This window comes from Pezoporus wallicus, unplaced genomic scaffold, assembly GCF_028554395.1.
Source record: "Pezoporus wallicus isolate ANWC-B61680 ecotype Strahan unplaced genomic scaffold, APGP_CSIRO_Pwel_v1 contig_6732, whole genome shotgun sequence".
Taxonomy (NCBI): Eukaryota; Metazoa; Chordata; class Aves; order Psittaciformes; family Psittacidae; genus Pezoporus; species Pezoporus wallicus.
Window position 1 is genome coordinate 486628 of NW_026638638.1, and position 18712 is coordinate 505339.

At 50.4% G+C, this 18712-nt stretch overlaps 1 protein-coding gene across 6 annotated transcripts in view; it reads right to left on the reverse strand.

Annotated features, from left to right (window-relative positions):
* Nucleotides 1–18712, reverse strand: part of NRP2 (neuropilin 2) — an 86800-nt gene that overhangs the window by 38720 nt on the left and 29368 nt on the right. For all 6 annotated transcript variants that reach the window (XM_057411643.1, XM_057411644.1, XM_057411642.1 and 3 more), the window contains exons 4-10: nt 14826–15056; nt 14133–14288; nt 12138–12307; nt 10939–11094; nt 2701–2845; nt 2097–2446; nt 834–978 (exon numbers count right to left, since the gene is read on the reverse strand). In XM_057411643.1, the coding sequence (XP_057267626.1) occupies nt 834–978; nt 2097–2446; nt 2701–2845; nt 10939–11094; nt 12138–12307; nt 14133–14288; nt 14826–15056 (1353 nt within the window). The remainder of the gene's footprint in view (nt 1–833; nt 979–2096; nt 2447–2700; nt 2846–10938; nt 11095–12137; nt 12308–14132; nt 14289–14825; nt 15057–18712) is intronic.

Consider the following 18712-nt stretch of genomic DNA (forward strand, 5'->3'; position numbering starts at 1 on the left):
ATAAAATAGATTAAAAAAAAGATCAACTAGCCCCTGGCACTGAAAAGCTAGCATCAGACCCAGTGAGCTGTAGGGTGCATTTTTAGCTTTTGGGGATGAAACTATGGAGCAATCAATCACTCTTGAGCCTCAGAGGGTCAAAGGCACAACCTCTACTGATGCCAGTGAGTGTGCTAGACAGTTTTCCCCTCTGTATTAAAAACAATGGTGGCTGCAAGGCACACCACTTGTGAAAAACAGGTGGGCAAAAGTGAACCAACTTCCCTCGTCCTAGGGATCTTGTAGAGACATCACAGAATTAAAACCCCAACTTCGTCTGCAAAAGGATTTCCACATGGGGTTCAATGAGAGGGACAGTTGTTTTTAGAGCAAAGACTTATTGCGGCAGCTCAAGATACCTGTACTGGTCACTGCACGCCTCTTGTGCACCTCTGCTTCTCTTCCTACTTTTTGTCTTGCCCATCTGGATTAAAAAGCCGAAATGTTATCTGACAAAGAGACTGGGAAAGCCTGCACATTCAGATAAAAGATGTGAAAGGAGGGAGAAGGGAATTGCAGACAAACCCTGCATGGGGCTCTTTGTGAAAACTTGGACTGGGGTGCAATCAATGCTGCTACATCCTGCATCGAGACCAGTTCTTTTTAAGGCAGAAGTAAAAAGATGGGGTCAGGCCACACTGCAGGTCCTGCCCTCATGGCTGCAATTTCCTTGCCATGGCATGGCCCTGAGGTGGGATAGTAGGGAGAAAAATAACCTTACACTTGCACCTTGCTGGTTTAGTGCTTGCTGCATCCCCAGTGCCGCCAGTGGGCAGACACACAGGAGCTCTTACCTGTCCAGTCACAGCCCAGCACCTCCAGGCGCATTCCTATTCCTGCTGGGGACCACCTCTCCGGGTACACTCGGATGTACTGTGCAGGAACAGGGTCAAACCTCCGGACTTCAGGGATATCGTAGTGGATGTTGCCTTCAAAAAGCTAGAGAGAGAGAGAAAAAAGGCAGATGATCTGTGCATCCCCCCATGCTCTCCACCAGGCTTGGTAATTTGGGTCTGGCAGGACACAGCCAGCCTGAAATATTCTAGCTGTCCGACTCCAGGCCATTGAGTCCGGCTAAGCAGATATTGGGCTGCTCCTCCTCAGTTCCAAGAAGACCAGACAGGCTGTTCCCAAGAAGCCTGAACAATTTCACTTGGCCTCTGCCTAATTTCCAGGGGTCAGATTCTGATCCAAGCCATGCAGGGGAAGCCTGGGGAATATCCGCTGGCTTCACATACAAATAAGATCACAGTTGTCCTTTGGCAAATACAGAAGCTACTGCATGTTCGAGGATAGTGTGAATGCTCAGTTTTCCTCACAGTCCAAGTACTGCTGCTTTTTAGCTTCCATGCATGAACTCAAGTCTGTGCAGAAGGCTATAGATAGCATCAGGCCTTCAAAAACTCATTTGTAGGATGAGGAAAAATTAAAACTTACTCAAATTTTCAGAAGCAGATGAGTTTGCATAGAAACAGAACAGGCAGTAGCAGAGAATTCATTTATTCCTCAAGCCCCCTGTCACTCCCGGACTGCTAAGCAGAAAGATTATGGGGAACTCCAATGATACAGGGAATATAAGGGTCATGCCAGTATGGCAAAAGGGACTTTATATAGCAAATTTCCCAAAGAGAAGTTGTGATTCACCTTCCCCTTCCAGGGATGCAAAGCTCCTCTTCCAGGGATGCAAAGCTACAACAGCAACACCGCCCTTCCCCTTAGAATGTGTAATTAGTTTGTGCCAAACCGAATCGAAGACAAAAACTTTTGGACTCTGACCTGCAGGAGCTGGGAGGACCAGAAGGTGATGTCCACATCCCCAGGTCTGGTGCACAAGAAGATACGAAGGAAAATTGCCATCCCTGGTACAAGGTGGAACTACAGCCTCTAGTACAGCTGATGAGCAGGACCAGAGGACACAACCTTGGATTTCACGTGACAACCCAAATTCCCGGAGTCTCTTCGTGGGGAGACACAGCCAGTTTCCCAAGACCGCATTAAGCAGACTGCATATAGCCAGAAACACAGCTCATTATACAGCGGCTCCAGGCAGCGCCTACCTTGCCTTGCATTGTTTTGGGGTCCCGGATGAAGTCCCAGTCCTTCCCGTTCATGCTGTAAGCCACCTTAAACTTCTTCACAAAGGAGCGGGACTCTGTGGTGGTCACGCTGTCCCCTCCACGGGCCCCCTGGATAATGACGCCTCTGACGTTCTTTGGGACACCAAGGTCCGCCTGCAGCCACTCCTCGCCGGGCTGGGCTTGGGGGACACGTGGAAACCAGCCTGAGCGGCTGCTCACCAGGCGGGCCATGCTGGGAGACCAGTCATAGCCTCTGGTGGAAGAGGCTGAGATCTGAGAGTCAGGGATGAGGCCAGAGAGCATTCCCAGCAAGTTGGAGCAGGGCGAATCTGCAGGAAAGGAAAGGACATGAACAGTCAGGGCAGTTGCAAGGGAGTGCTTGTGGGTTTCCCTGCAGGTTTAAGCACTTTGCCTCCAGGGACTGGGTGCCTGTCCCCCAAGTGCATTCATTGGGATGGGTGCCTCCCAGTGTCACCATTCCCACCCCAAGCAACCATGACAACTGTGGGGACAGCACCCCAGGACAGGCTGCTGGAGGGACAGAGAGGAGGGCTTGAGACCAAGGAGAGAAGGGGACCCTCACCGGTGATGCGGCAGCCATACAACTCCAGCCTCAGGGCGATGCCGTTGTGCCAGCTCTGGGGACGGATGCGCACAAAGCGTGTGAGCACCGGGCTGTGGATCTTGTTGAGAACCACCTCCGTGGCATCCTCGTTGGCCTGAAATGTCTGCAAGGGAGAGGGGGCACAAATATGGTTACGTGTTCTCCACATAGAAAGAAATAGCTAGATCAGCAGCCAAAATAATCCCAGCAGGGTAATGCAAGGAGAGGCTTTATGGGCAGCGCCAGCCTCCAGCAAGGGCAAGCACCCAGGGGCAGGCAGGGAATGCTGAGGTGCTGGCAGGACAACATGCTGAATGGACTCCTCCATCAGGCAGAACCAGGAGCTTGCTGCCCTGCTGCTTCTCATAGTAAATTGGACTGTAAGGCCACAGATGCTGTGAGATCACCCCCAAACTGAAAGCTGCTCCAACGCAGAAGGCCGGATGTCCCTGAATGCTGTGTGAGATCTTGCCTCGTCTCCATGGGTAAATGGGCTGACATCCTTGCACAGAGCACCACTGGGACACACTGTGTGCAAGCAGCAGCAAAAGCAGGGAGGATGCCTCTTCTGCCTGGGGCAACAAGCTCCTGTCCCAGCCAGCCCCTCGCCCCTGCTTCTCCTACACACATGCAGCCTGCCACACAGAGACAGCGTTTCAGAAGAGTTTATGATCCGACATGATATGAAAAGGGTGCTGCTTTACCAGATGTCTGTAATCAATAACTACCAGATGGATGTTAAATCCACCCCTCCTGCCCATTTTAATAGGCTGGACAAGGACTGGATACTTGTGTTTCTGTTTCAGGCTGCAGAGCCATAGTGGAGAAAGACAAAATACCCAACCTGAGGATAATTTCCAACCCTTTCTCTGCCCCAGCATAAAGCACTAAAGCTCATAGACCAAGGCTGCAGGCATTGCCTGCTTTCCTTCTAAGCACGCAGGCTCTCAGGACAGGGATAAGCATCCTCCAGACTCAGACAGGAGCTGCATCCTCACTGAGATGTTGGCTGGGCTCTTCTGCAGGTTCCTACCCTGCATACAACTGTGCTAAGCACAGGAGCTCCCAGTAAGTTTATCTCAGAGTGAAGCAGGAGAGTGCAATCTCTGGCACTGATCTTCTGTTGGAGGCAAGAGTCAAACAATTCAACTGAAGATCCCTGTGATCTGGGACAGAAAAAGGAGTAAGATATCCTGACCTCTCACCTTGAATTGCATTTAAAAAGCACTTTATAAGCATCCCACCACTCTAGGCCTGCAGACAGCACATGTCACAGCTCTTCTCCCAGGACCCAGCACAAAAGGTGTTTGCAGAGAGGGTCAGCATCTGTTTGCAGCACCACAACCAGCTTTGGGCTGCCTCTGCGCATCACCATCCAGCCTAGGATGGTGGCACTCCTGCCACGGCAGGGAGCAGCACCCCACAGAGGGTCTTGGTTGCAAATCTGGCTGGTAATTGGGATTTGGGGTTGACGTGAACTTGAGCAGAAATGCTAATCTGAAGAATATATATCATGCTGCTACCATTTAGCAACACAGCATGGTTTATGTGTTTTTAATATCCTATTTTACCCTGTCTGACCCCACTTCCCATCCTTTTCCTTGCTCAGCAGACACCAAATACCCTTTTTTCCAGCAGGAGGGCTATAAGAAGAGTGGTTACTGTGAAACACTCTCCAGGCATGTGTGCATGTGTGTGTGTCTTGTAAACCTATGGGAACTCACACACACACAGGCTGCAGTGGATGTATTTCCACACCACAGCAAAGCCTCCAGCTTTATGTCAACACAGAAGCTGACACACAACACCTCACCTCTGAACCTAACACCGGAGGACAGGAAATGTTTATCTGAGCTAGTGCAACTATTTTAGCACAAGGAGCAGCACTTCAGGTCAGCCCAAAGGTCCTTCTGTCCCAGAGGTGGCTCCTGATGGTGGACCCAGCAGATGCCTGGGGTTAGCAAGCCCCAAGGGAGACTTCTCCTGGCAACCTCTCTTTGCTTCCCACCATCAGCAGTTCGAAGACTCCACGAGCCAAAGGTTGCATATGGACCAGCATCTTTAACAGTCACTGACGAGGTTTGCTGTTCTTTTTGATTTAACATATTTCCAGTTTTGTTCTTTTATAGCTCACTTCGCACATACAAGCATCAGGGGCCAGAATCCAAGTTTACACCAGTTTAATTTGTTGCTGACTTCTGCAAAGTCAAGCTTGACAGAAAGCAGAAGCAGGACTGAGCCCAAAAACTTTATCACTACCACATGCATTGGTGAAAGCATCTCTCACATGACCTTAGTCCCAACCACCTGCTTCCAGGGAGAGCAACTTCAATTCTGCTTTAGATTTGGGGCCCAGTAATTTCCTCAGACTAAATCACATTCAACAAGCTATGTAACTCTGAACTAGGGCCTTGACACTCTGGACTGCCAGTTATGAGGGCAGAAATGGCACCTGAGTTCCAGCTCTAGGATCAGCTGCATCAGCAGGATCTGCCACAGTGAACCTTGTTTCTCAGAAGTCCCAACTGATCATAACAAGTGACTGCTTCATACCCTGTTCAGCATAACAGAAAAAGGCCATTTTCAGAGGGCAGGTGCCTAGTGCTGTTAGAGAAGTGGGGTCCTCCCATGTGCCTGGCCTCTCAGTCTCTCTTCCAAGTGGAAATGCATTGTGAGCCTGCAAGTCCTGATGCTGCTGAGTGTACGGTTTCTCTGCACTGCAAATACCGACCCCAGAGCCCAAGCACACTGTGGAGAGAGTCCCATTGACTTGAACAGGCTCTATATCCTGCCTCAAATTAGCACTCACAGCATGGGAAGAACTAGCAGGAAAATGTGTGAAACTGGGAGAGCCAAGAAAGCAAAGATTTCTTCCCCCTCACCAAAATAGAACATTGCTATTCCTCCCAATCTATCTGCTTCCCATCCCACTCAGCACATATTTTGAGCCAAGTCTTCGAATGGTGTAAATCAACATATCACCATCGAAGTACAAGAAGTCACAGTAATTTACACCAGCAGGAAGAAAAAAAATCTGGCTGTGATTTAGGGAGATAGATAGATAGATAGATAGGGAGATAGATAGATAGATAGACAGACAGACAGACACTCAGCAGAGAGCACACATGCGCACGTGCTGAAGCGCGACAGAGCTAGATGAATGAGAAAAACATTAACAAATTAAAAACACCTTCCAAGAAGCAGTCAAGGAACTAATTTTTACTGCCGCATCAAAAAGCTGCCCATCCCCTCCCCATGTACTTTTATGTTTACTTCCGTTTTAGTCCAGACGGCAGGGTCTACATGTAAAATTAAACTGATAATCAATGAAAGCTGACCCGCTTAATTAATCTGCTGCAGAAACCAAGTGGTGGGAGATGATGTCTAGGCTAGAGGAGGATTGGGCGAGTTTTCCATGAGCGCACACATGCCACCTCTGCACCAACACTTCTAAGTTGTATTTCTGACATACTGGAACCACTGTGGGGTGACTGGGGGATTTCTGAGGCTGCACTAATTCCAGTGGGTATGGGAGCTGTCCCGACGGCAGTTTGGAGTGAAAGGAACGAAGGACAGGGAGACAGAAAGCACTGTGAAGTTGAAGAGGCTTTGAGTAAGGGAGGGGGCAGGAGGTAACTGCTCTCCAGCTTTATTTATTGCGCTGCTTGGACACCATGTAATTTCTTGGGGAGCTAAAGAAAGTGGCTGGGGGAGGCAGGGGAGAAGGCCAGGGATGGCAGCAGCCCTGCCTTCATCCGTGTGTATGTGTCTCTCTGGACCTACTAGATTTATTGCAGGATTATGTTACTCCTGTGGAGACAGAGCCCTGGAACAGAGCATGCTAACAGGATTAGGGCTTCAGGATTTAGACAGAGAAGCATGAAGGAGAAAAGTAGGGGAGATTATTTTCCTTGTCAGATAGGGAAGGCATAAAATGGGGCATGTTTGATGGTGGGAGGATTCTGGCTTGAGTGGAGGGTGGATGGTTCTGGATTTATTAAATCCAGGAACAAGGAGCTAAAAGAAAAATGATACTTGGCAACACACAACGAAGCACAGCCGTCTGGGCACGGCACAGCATGCTGGGCTGGGCTTGCCAGCGCTGTGTCTTTGAGAGGCTCCACTCACATCTGGGAGTCGCCAGGGACAGGATGAGAGCCACTCTGTTAGCCTGCAAAGGAGATATCAGGCCCAGAAGTACAAAGCTGCAGCCTTACTAGGAGAGCCACGGCTATAATCCTCCCCTGGTACTGCACCAAGGGTGAATGTGCAGGGCTGCCTTTCCCAAAGCCTGACATCTTTGTCTTGCCCGCAAAAGCAGCAGAAGCCGGCTGGGACCTGGGGATGCTTCTGGGTAAAGCCTTTGTGCTGTGATGTCTCTGTGTAGCAGAACTTGTGGCCTTCTGGCTGATCATGCAAGCTTTTCCTGAGTTTTTCAGATAAAGCTTCTCTCTCCCTCCCCAGGTAGATAAACACAAGCGACCTCACTGAGAACTGAAAGGACAGAGGAATGGTCCAAAGTGAAAGCATAAGGGCCTCCAAAGAATCGTCCTCAATATTCCCTGCCAGCACCAAACACCTCTGACATCTCCAACTCCATGGAATGCTGAGATATTCAGTTGTTTGCTGCAATTCAACTTGCCTTCTTGCATCCACCTGGAATATCACCCAGGAAGGTTAGCTGATAGCAAGCACAAAGCCAAGAAAATAAGTAGGAAACGGAAAATGTGCATCAGCTGGATATTGCTGCCATTTGTCACCAAGTGACTTCTACAGGTTCTCAAAGCAAATATTTCAGTTGCATCCTCCCATTTTACACACAGAGGAATGGAGGCAGCGAGAGCACCCATCACAGTGCCAACCCAACAGGAATCCTGAAACCCATCCAGTCCCTCACCACACTAGATGATCCCAGGAGATGATGTCCACAGTTACTAAGATGGAGTGGCTCAAATAACAAAGGAACTGGAAATCAAGACCCTACAAAGAAGGAAGTGGATCAGAATGGATGAGCACTTTGTTTTCCAATGAAATCCTCATAGTTGAATCTGTCTGAAGAAAATAGCCAAAACCAAAAGGTCAGATCCTGTCAGGTGAAGAAAATGGCCAAAACTAAAAGGTCAGATCCTGCCAGGTGCTCTTTTCCTTCCTTGGGTTCAGACATTTGCAAATCACTAGATAAGATCTCGGCATACACACACCAGTGTCTGCACCCAGAAGATAACCTCTGGGGCCATCAATCCCGGATGGCAGTGGGGGATGCAGAAGGAAGGGCAAGAGCCAGACCAGCCTTTCTGGGGCAGGAGTTGTTTGGCCCCGTCCCATAAGGATGTGCTATTGGGTAGTAAGGGACGAGTATGGGGCAATAAGTGGTGGCTGCTCTCTTCCCCATCTCCTCTCTCAGGGACACACAGGCAGACAGCTCTGCACTTCTGGACAGGTCACTGAGTTAGCCTCTCCCCCTGGTCCCATGCTCCAGGCAAGGACAAAGCATCGTCCCCTCAACAGGGGGATGTCCAGGGTGTGCTGGGCTGGCCTTTGTGGGGAGTGGGCTGCCAGGCAGAGGGAAAGCCTGTCAGGGATGGTTCAGGAAGGGGAGGGTGTGAGTGTGGGGCTCCTGCCTTCCCACTGCCACCCACCCCAGAAATGCAGTAGCGCTTGGCATGGTAACAGCCCAGCCAGCCCTGCCTGCTGCAAGCATGTATGAATCTTCTTTTCCTCTGCTTCATCCTGCCTTTCAAGCTTCCCATGCTGTGAATGCCAGCAGCTGGGGCCTCAAAGGTGAGCCACCATGTTCCACAGGGAAAAAGCTTGGCTCCGCTCTCCTCAGAAACACTGGAGGGAGGGGAAGCAAGGGGGGGTGAAAGAGAGGTGGTCAGAGCTCCCCATCCTCTGCAGAGTATCATCCCCTCCCCACCACTCCTGCACTCACTGATTTGCTCTTTCTTTAGTTCCCTGATGAAGACGTAAATGTTAGCTGACCTACCTATAACATGGCAGAGCTTTGCTTTTGGCCTACACAGCTAGCAGAAATTCAGAGCAGTGTTTGATACACCCCATATGCCTATGTGTGCATGTGCATATATATATATATGCATGTGTGTGTATATATATGTATGTGTGTGTATATATATATACACATATATATCTGCATGTATATAGAGGAATAGAGAGTCCCTGTCTGTCCACCCCCCTTCCCTCCCTCCCTACTCCTCATGGCACCAAATCAAGCTGCGGCAGACTTGACAAATCTATTTGGCATGGTTCACTCCACCGTTGCAGCCTGAACCGTGCGGAGTGCCTCACTGACGCAGGGAGGAATCTGCACCTTGAGTACAGACATCTGGGAGCTTTCCTAATGCAGGAATGGCAGGGATTAACTCGGGTGGGGAATGTGGGGCCAGAGCCCCCTGGCACCAGGCCTGTGAGCAAGGGGCTTTGTCCTGGCCCCACTATGGCTCAGTGGGCTGGTGGCCAGTCATTCAGAGGGGAGGGAAAGCAGTCACCCGGATGCAAGGGGTAGGCGAGCCACCAAAAAGCAATTACTTATCCTCCCGGCTTGGGAAGTGTCTGCTAAATTAAGGCCAGACCATGGGAAGAAAGCGAGACTGGAATAAAGGAGTAAAAAATGAGAGATTTGATTTTTCCTCCTTTTTATGAAGAGAGAAAACAGAGCAGAACAAAGCTGATAGGACAAATCCTGAAAGGGAGGCAATTAACACGGCTAAGGGACTGCTTTGGGTTGGTATCAGCCGGCTTTAGGCTCTTGCTGGAGCGATGTCATGAAGGGTCTGCTGTGGCCAGTGGGTCCTGGAATAGCACAGAGCCTCCCCATCAGTGCACAGCCACCCTGTTAGGTTATATGCGAGCTCTGCCATGAGCTGCAGCACTGGAGCCAGCCTGCCTGAGGTTTGGGCGAGCCCCGCTGCTGACTCTTCTATGAGATGCTAGACTGCCCTGTGCCTCTCTTTCCCTACCTCTAAAATAGGACTAACACCACCTCACTGGCACGCAAGGAGCTCAGATGCTCCAAATGCTGGAGGTATGAGACCCTGCCTGGGGCCTCTGCGCACAGAGGACTCGTTCTGGGAAACAGTGAATTTGAACCATGAGACACACTTGAGGGGAAGAGGAAATCACACAGCCCGGAAGGGAAGGAAATGTCTGGATGAATCCTGGACAAGGCAGGCTACTGCATTTCATGCCAGCAGTGCTTGTGCCAGCAAATGGAAGGGACAGCTAATTTAACAAAAGTGCTGAGCTATCAGAAATTGCTGGGACGTGTGTGTGGGGGGACGTGTGTGTGGGGGGACGTGTGTGGGACCCCAGCCACTGAGCTCACACAGGCAGATTGTAGCACATCAACGGGGAGGACATGAGCTGCGGCAGCAGTGCGGGTACACAGGGAAGGGCTTTCCCAAGGTGCCCTTAACCAGCAGACAACCACATGACCAGGGCAAGTGACAGAGCAGGACCAGCCTGGCACCACGGCTTGCTTTAACCCCATTCCCCATATGCCAAAGCTCTCATGCAGACCACCTCGAGTTTGCCTTGCCTGGCAACACAGCAGCACCCGCAACGCTTGGAACACCTGAACACCCATATTTACCCTCCCTCTCCATTGCTCCCATCAATGTGTGCCCCCCAGAAACACAGTGAGAGCATGCAGCAGCTCCCAGGGTTCAATGCACCCTTGCTGATCACGCCTGCTAGCGCAGATCCCACAGCTCTGGCAGCCTGAATTGCTCCTCATTATTTATTGTTCACGTTGCTCTCTGGGATGGTGTGATCGCCTCGTAGGATTTGTGCCCTTTCATTTCCAGGCCTCAATAACTCCTGAACTACAGTTTCATGTGGTTTTGTGATTGTTAACCCAGCATGCAGACGGGGCTACAGCCATAAAAGCTCAATGAATCTTGTATGGCAAAACACAGGCTGTGAAAGCATTTTCTCCTTCATTTGCAGTCAAAGAACATACTCTCGCCACCACGAAAGATGCAACAGCAGCCAGGTTTTCCAAGGAATAGTGTTTCCTCATTGCTGTGCAGAGAAGAAAGGACTACTTCTGCTCAGAGCATCATCAGCCTTTTAGCACTCATCAGAAAAAAGGTCCCTCACAGATTAAACCCTCTGGGCCTGTAAAATCTCTCTTCTCTTCCCTCCTGTCAGCTGCAAGACTCACCAAGGCGCATGTAAAAGAGGCAAGAAGGCATTTACCTTGTGGTTTTTCCCATGTCGGTACATCATCCAGTCCTCACCATTGGTGCTGACCTCCAGCTTGTAGGTACGGACATAGTAACCATTCTGGGTTTCTCTAGAGATGGCACCCTGCGTGGCAATGGCTGTGAGCACAGTCAGGAAGTGGAGGTCCACCTTTCCAGGGTTAAAAAAGACAAGAGAGAGTGGCGACCACCTGAGTTAGTTCCTCCCTCCATCCCTGAAAAAGGCTGGAATTCAATCTGCCTCATTCTGTCTGCTGGCACACATTTCAATGGGCACAACCCCCCAGGCTGACTTCAGCAGGATGCCTGCAAATAGGACTGTGGGACAAGAGTGACAGAGGAGCTTGACGTCTGTCCACACGGGACCATCACAAAGTCTTCTTCCTGCCACAGACCAAGCAACAGGATCTGCACAGAAGCTCCTGTCCATTAAAGCAGAACAGAGGCTGACATTTTCCATGTAAAATAAAAGCATGACGTCCAATTAGCAAGTGCTGCAGTTCTTGGTCTTCCATTGATATTTTTCTTGTTGCTTTGGTTTTGGTTTTGACGGGGTTTTTTTTACAAGTTGAGAAAGGTCAGCAGAGCTGGCTTGGTAGCACTGCCATGAATGAGGCATGAGATGTCTGCTACAGGCAATGACATTCACCACTTCCTGCTCCCAGTGCCCTTTAGCAAGCAGGGTCTCATGGCAATGTGACACAGCCAGAAGCCCTGTGTGGACAGACTGTGGCTCTAACCAGCTCCCAGGGAAAGCCTTTGCTCTATCAGCCCTACATGACTTTAGCCCGCTCATGCTTCCTGCATCACTGATAAGATAAATACTACTCCAGTTGTTTTCCCACGTGCCACCTGGACACTTTGGTCCTCAGGCCAGTGGCGGAGTCAGTGGCCCTTGTAAGTGGCAGAGGACCCTCAGCCTCTGTCAGTATGCTGAAAAGTCCATCAAGGTTTTGGGCAGGAAAGAGGCATCGGGAGAGGGACAGCAGGTCAAGCCAGCCCTTATGCAGGCAGACTAATGGGAGAGCCAGCCTGCCACATTTCACAGAGGCTCTGCAGCTCCCCTGCTGCTTGCTCCCCATGAGCCACACAGGCAATAAAAAATTCAACATGCCCTATGGTCAAGGGTCAGTTTAACAGCGTGACACTCTGTTTGGTGGGGGAAGAGACAAGGGAGCTGGAATGTGTGCATACCTGGAGGTATTCTTTGTTGCTGTCTACATTAGGGGTCCAGCCGTTGTCATCACTGTTAAGCCGGCTCTGTTGAGGGGTCCATCGCCCATCTGAGTAGGTGGAGGAGGCACTGATCTGCATGTTGGAGATCCTGCCAGACTCCATCCCCAGCGGCACATTGCACTGGAAGTCTGTAGCAGACACAGACAGACACACAGATCAGCTTACAGTCCCAGTACTTCACTCCCAAGTGGTAGGCAGGCCTGAAGTATCCTCCCCAGCTAGCCCTGAACAAAGCTGCCTGCCTGGGAAGATCAACAGATCCGCACCATCCTGGGGGTTGTGTGCTCGCAGATGGCACTGAAAAGTGAAAGATGAGGCAGCTTTATGTTTGCATGGCTCTTTGAAAACTAATACAGTCCAGATCTTTCTCCCCTTCTCTATCTCCTTCACCTTTGCACAGTTTTGACACAATCCTCTCCCTTCATTCCCTTCATCTCCACCAAGATGTCCCAAGTCCCCTTGCCACAAAGTTCCCCATCTTCTTGAAGGCTGGAGGTGAAATCTAAAGCACTGCCAAGAGGCGTATGGGCAGGCACAGCAAGAGGATGTTTACTGCTGTGCTGCTGGCCTGGAATGGGCAGGTCTAAAGGTTTTGCATGTGTGTGAGAGTGTGGATTCATCTGTGTGTGTGTTTATGTGCATGCACTGTATGTGGTATCAGAACCATAGGAATTAACCAACCAAGAATATGAAAGACCCTGATAAGCTTTGATTTTGGTTTCCTCACTTCTAAGGCTTTAAAAGTCACAATTAGCTCAATCTTACTGCATATCTCATATTTTATGGCAGCTGTTCCTGCAAAAACAATAGCAAAGAAAACACTGATAGGAGCCACTGCTGTAAATCAATGGGGCTTTACCAAACTGCCTGCGTTTTCAATGTGGCCAAGTCAAACCCTGGTGGAAATGATGGGCCATGTTAAGATCTCAGTGATATTATTAAAGTTTCAATTTACATCAGCATAAATTAAAACAGGCCTAGCCCTTTTACAGCTCTTGTGCTTGATTTCTCAAGCTTTGTGTGTCATTAACATTTTATTTCCCAATCATTTTGAAGAACAAAATAGAAAGAGGGCTAAAGAACAGATCAACTGAGTGTGAAGATAGGTAATAGGGAAGAGCTCATGCTTGTCTGTAACATTCACAGCCTCAGCAGAACACCCCTAACTCAATCACAGAGCAAGAGCATGTAACCCAGCTGCCCTAGCGCTGCACAACCCCTGCTCTACCCTGCTGTCCGTCACTGGGCTTTCAGTGTCAGGTCAGGGGCTCCCTCTCTTTCTCCGGGACTGAGGGGTGTCCTGAAGGCTTCTGTTTATCACAGGGTCACTGTGAACAGAGGTCGAGATCTGTAGCTCTGATGTAAAATTATCATGGGAAAACAAACTGCATCTTCCCTTGCCTTCAAGCTTTATCACAAAGAATTAAAATGCTCTTCATTCTCAAAACACACTACTTCCTAGCTCCACATCAATTTATCTCCCTAAATAAAGGATCTAAAACAAATTTTGGGTTGAAATTCTTAGAGCTTTAGGCATTTTTTAATTAGACAGTCAAGAAATTCAAATTTGTAGTCTGCGGCTATGAAATTTTGGAAAACCAGAGAGCAGGAGAGAGTATTTTCCCCCACGCTTTAATGAATCTGCTGCACCCACTGGGCTGAAGTCTTCCCCTAAATCCGTTGGGATGAGCACAGATGTGAAAGATTCTATCCCAAAAGGTATTGAGAAAACTTTCTCAGCAAGCAAAAAGTCAAGGAAAGGCCAGAAAGTGTGATTCTTACTGAAATCTCACTTCTGCGAGAAACAGAGAACACACTTAGTGTAACTGCTGTCTGCATTGCTTGGGGGGAACCAGTCCCTCGACACACTCCTCCCTGTGCCAAGTGAAAGAAAGACTTGGGAAATACAGGTGACATGACTCACTAAGTCATACGCACACAATTCCAACTTACTTTCTGGGACTTCCTGCTGGATCAAGTAGTACTGAGCAGAGAAACCATCCTTAGCCACTGCCAGATCCGTATGGAAGGTGAGCGAGAGGACGCCGGTGGTAGAGCGGATGTCCGATGGCATCTTAGTGCCGCAGTACCTGCCTATCAAGGGGCCAACTGCAAAAGAAAGAGCAGTAAAGGTTTTCCACCGGCCTGCTGGGTCACAGGCAGATTGGCATCACTCAGCAGGGATGCCTCAGCAGGACTGGTGGGATAAAAGAAAGGCTTTGGGGTTGGGCTATTTTTTACATCCGCTGGCCTGGTGCCATGCAGTACGTTGTGCAGAAATATCCACTGCAGCAGGCGTTGCTCTGCAATTGCTGGGAAATGCTCCAAAATGCTCTGCTTCTCAGTGTTGGAACAGGGGAGGGAGGTCCTCCCAGCACTGCATGGCTGGTTGTATCTTGGAGGGCCCATGAGGATTTTCAGGTCAGTGGTTACAACAGAGCAGCAATCTGGGGTTTAATGTACCGCAGCCTTCTTCAAGCACACCATCTCCACAGCTGGCCATGGAGCGCCCTAATAGCAGGCTGCATGCTGCAGCTCTATCTGAGGTTAGGCACCTTTAGTGTGCAGACACAGACTGCACAGCTCTGGAGCTTCGTGGAACACCAAGAGAAACAGAGAACAGCAACACAGTACCCCATGGCTTACCCTGAGGGATGCCATCCCAGATGTCCAGCCAGTCATACTTGCAGTCTCCTTCCCCTGCCTGCAGTGGGTCATGCTCAAGGTCAAAGAGCAGAAAGTGGAGGAGGATTTCTGTCTTTGGCTTGGCTATGATGGTGAAGATGCAGTCTAGGTTGTGTGGATACTTGTCAGGGAAACCTGGAGACTCGATAGTGCCGTTGGAGGAGGTGAAGTTTCTGGAGCAGTCCTCAGAGCCTGTAGTGGCAGGAAAAAACCCACAGCCTTAGCAACAATGCAGCTTAATACCAACAGCCTGACACTGTGGAAAGCCCATTTTGAGCTCACAGAGGTTATGTATTCACTTCTGGAAATGTTCTGTAACCCAAGACCTCCGTGAATTCCTGCAAGGACCAAGAGGGTGATTTTCAAAGCTTTCCACAGGTGGAGAGAAAAGGTCCATGTGTTCACTGGAGTGGACTGCATGGTTCTAAACCCCTAAGACAGCTCTGCAAGTGTAACCTGTACATGACCGCTGATATTGTCAGTTACTCCAAAAACAGGACTAGGAGAGTGATCCCACCCAAAGCCACAGCAGTGATTTCGCAGGCCAGCACCCTGCCGTGTCCCCAGCACTGGTGGTGATGGCTGTCATGGGGAAGGGAAGCCACACCAAGCTGGGCTGGGGCTGGTCCTATCCCCTAAACATGGACCTCGCAGGAGACCTGCGTCCACTGCCCCAGAACCCATGGAGGGGCCAGACAGCATGCAGGGGGCTGCTGTATGTGGTCCTCACTGCTGCGGCTGCCACCCCCTGGCCATGTTAGCATCAGCTCCAGGTCGGATGGAGGAGCACCTGTTTGGGGAAGAGGCTGCCTGGGAAGGGGCAGAGAGGAGTAATGAGGATGTCACCTTTTGGGAAAAGCTGTCCCCAGGGGCTGGTCTCCTGCAACCGCCATCTCTCTGGCACTGATATCAGTGCCTCAGTTTCCTCTCAGGAATACCAGGAACACAAATATTTACACAGTGAAGGGGCCCAGGGGAGGGTGCCAATGTCTCCACTGTTAGCTGGAACCCCCCGGGAAGCACACCGTTAGCCTGCAGCCCCCTGAGACCCATGTAACAAACAATGGCCAGCTCCAGCTTACGTCCCCACGACTTGGCCATGGCAAGAGTAGGGGCCATAGCGGGGGGTCTCTGCCAAGAGGAGGAACAGAGCCCTCTTTCTCACAGGCTGAGCTGCCCGCACCAGAAATGCGAGTTATTTCTATCCTTAAGGAAGACCTCCGCACGGCGAGGAGGGCAGACAATGTTGCCTCTTATTTATTGCTGACCTCAGCACGGCCTCGGCTGTGGCAGGGCCAGCTCAGTGCCCCCTCTCACACAGCCAAGGTGCCTCAGGGTGGCCGGAGAATGAGGAATTTGTGTCATAGTCGTACCACGGTGACTTTGAAACCCTTCACTGTGGAGACAGGACAACAGGCAACAGAAATCTGCAGCCTGGAGCTATCAGAGGCATAGGGGATGTTAGAGAAGCTGCTGGCCAGCGCAGCAACCCGGCGTTAGCATTGGCAAAGCTTGCTGCTTCAGTTTTACTGGGACACCCTCCTTCTCCTCTACAAACCCTTCTACTCCAGCTCTTCCAGGCAGCACAAACCTTCCTGGGACTAACGGGAGACTTGTTATTCAATTCAGCATTAACCTACAGGAGTCAGGCCAGCAGCCCACAGTAATAGCAGGATCCCAGCACTGCATTATGCAGTGCCTAGCTGGAGAGCTACTCAGGAGAGGCTCTTAATTGACTACCTAATGAAGCAGCCAGCTTTTCTGGTGTGAACCTGTGGGGTAAAACGCAGAGGCGAAAAATAAGGCCAAACACAAATCACATCATAACGCTGTGAACAGGGATAAGGGTGTACTTCGTTCCAAACAGCTTGAAAGGCAAAGAGATAAACGAGGAAAATAACACCAGCTCCAAGTTAGGGGAAAAAAAACAAAGACTAAATGCAGAGTCAGCCTCTCTCCTGTCTAGAGTCAGGAACTGTCCTCTAGAGACATGAGAGAGACATAACTATGTCACTGCATTAGACAATGACAGTCTCCTCATGTGGGGCTCTTCCACATTTGGCATCTTTGTCTACAGTTTGGCTGATAGCAGCAAACACAATGATCAGCTTTTTATGCAGAAGCTGCAGATAATCAACAGGAGTCATGCTGGCTTCGGCAGCACGGACCAGCCTGAGAGGAGACTTTGATGGCCAGGGATGGAGATCTCAGACCAGCCCTGCCAAACTGAGTCACAAAGCGAGCAGCGGGGAGGCTGGACCAGCCAGGGCAGGCATCTCTTTTCTCAGCCCACAGACCACTAACTGATACCCATCGGGGGATTCAGACACTGGTATGCAGTTGCTTGTATGCAGATCGCTCCTCTCTCACACCACGATAAGGGAAATTTAGCACAAGGTGTGGAAACAAATGCTTAGTTGAAAAGAATTGTGGTTTTTAGGTCATCTTTAAGAAAGAAAGAAGCTGCAGCCACGATGCCTTTAGCCATGTGGACAATGGCAACCCAATGACCTTTAAAGGTGGTGACGCTTTTGCTGGCTTCCCTGACAGTTCAAACAGAAACTTCGCCCGTGCCTGCCTGCCTGCAAACAAAGGCAGGGTTTGCTTGTACTGCATTGGCCCACTGCCCTCCCTTGGCACCCCGGGAGGGGGCAGGGGTCGGGCAGATGATGTGTGCTGGGGGTGCTCCAGGATCACCCCCATCTCTGTCCCAAAACATGCCTTGCCAGGCTAGATCGTGTGGGGTGTGGCTGGAAGAAAGTGTGGCTATTTCTAGAGAGGGTGCCTGCTGGGGGGGGGGGGTGATGGTGGCAAATGGAGTCCCAAAACCACTTCAGACCTGAGGGCAGCTCTGCAGGGACCTATGTTGAAGGGCACAAACTCAGCTCTGGCTCCCATCCAGCATCCTCCCAGATCAGCCCTTTCTTCCTTTCCATCTCTAACAGTCTAACAGCAGCAATAAAATCTCCTTTTTCCTATGAGTTTGGCTCCTTGCTGGCTCCCACTCAGGCAGACAGGGTTCCTGCCTGCCATCCCTTCCCACAGCCGCACTCAGCCAGGCCTGGCCACCTCAGCCAGCTGGACCATTTCACATTGCCCTGTGTCCTGACTCAGGGCATGGACCTGATGTGAGGACAGGCAGAGGCCAGTGCAGCCTGCTGGGCTCAGAGGGTTGTGTGTACAGGCAGCGAGAGTCAAGGGAGGTGGGTCAGCAGTCTTCCCACCTAAACACAGACATTCTCTGCCATCCTCCATTCTGGCAACTGGCCTCAGCAAACCCCAATATCCAGATGAGCCACTAAACTCTTTCAGGACTAATCTGTATTCTAACCATTCACAAACAGCAGTGGTGAGATGGCAGCACCACAACAGCTCAATGTCCAATTATACAGCTCAGGCAACCACTTTCCTCATCCACCTGAACCTCCAGACACCTCACCATTTCACAATGAACTTGAGGAGTCCCATTCCCATCCTCTTGCAGCTGTCTCCGCATTCACATCAACCGGTGACTGGGTTGTGAACTGTCTGCACCCCTCTGCCCACAAGGCACTGGTGCCCGAGATCCCTGCCTTCCCTTTGAAGAGGCTGGGGAAGCAGCCCTGTTGTGCTCCTTCCTGGTTCTTCACCAGGCACGGTGTTTTTTGTGCTGGATGCAATGCAGTGAAAGCTGTGTGTGTTTGCTTCCAACGCACCACCAAACGGATGTAGGAACAGGGCAGGCACCCACATCCTCATGCAAAACACACTCTTGTTGCCTCGGCATGCAGGCACACCTCTCTCACCCGCTCACACAGAGTGGGTTTTATTTTCTCAAGCCGCCTTCTTCACAGACACACAATTCTGGC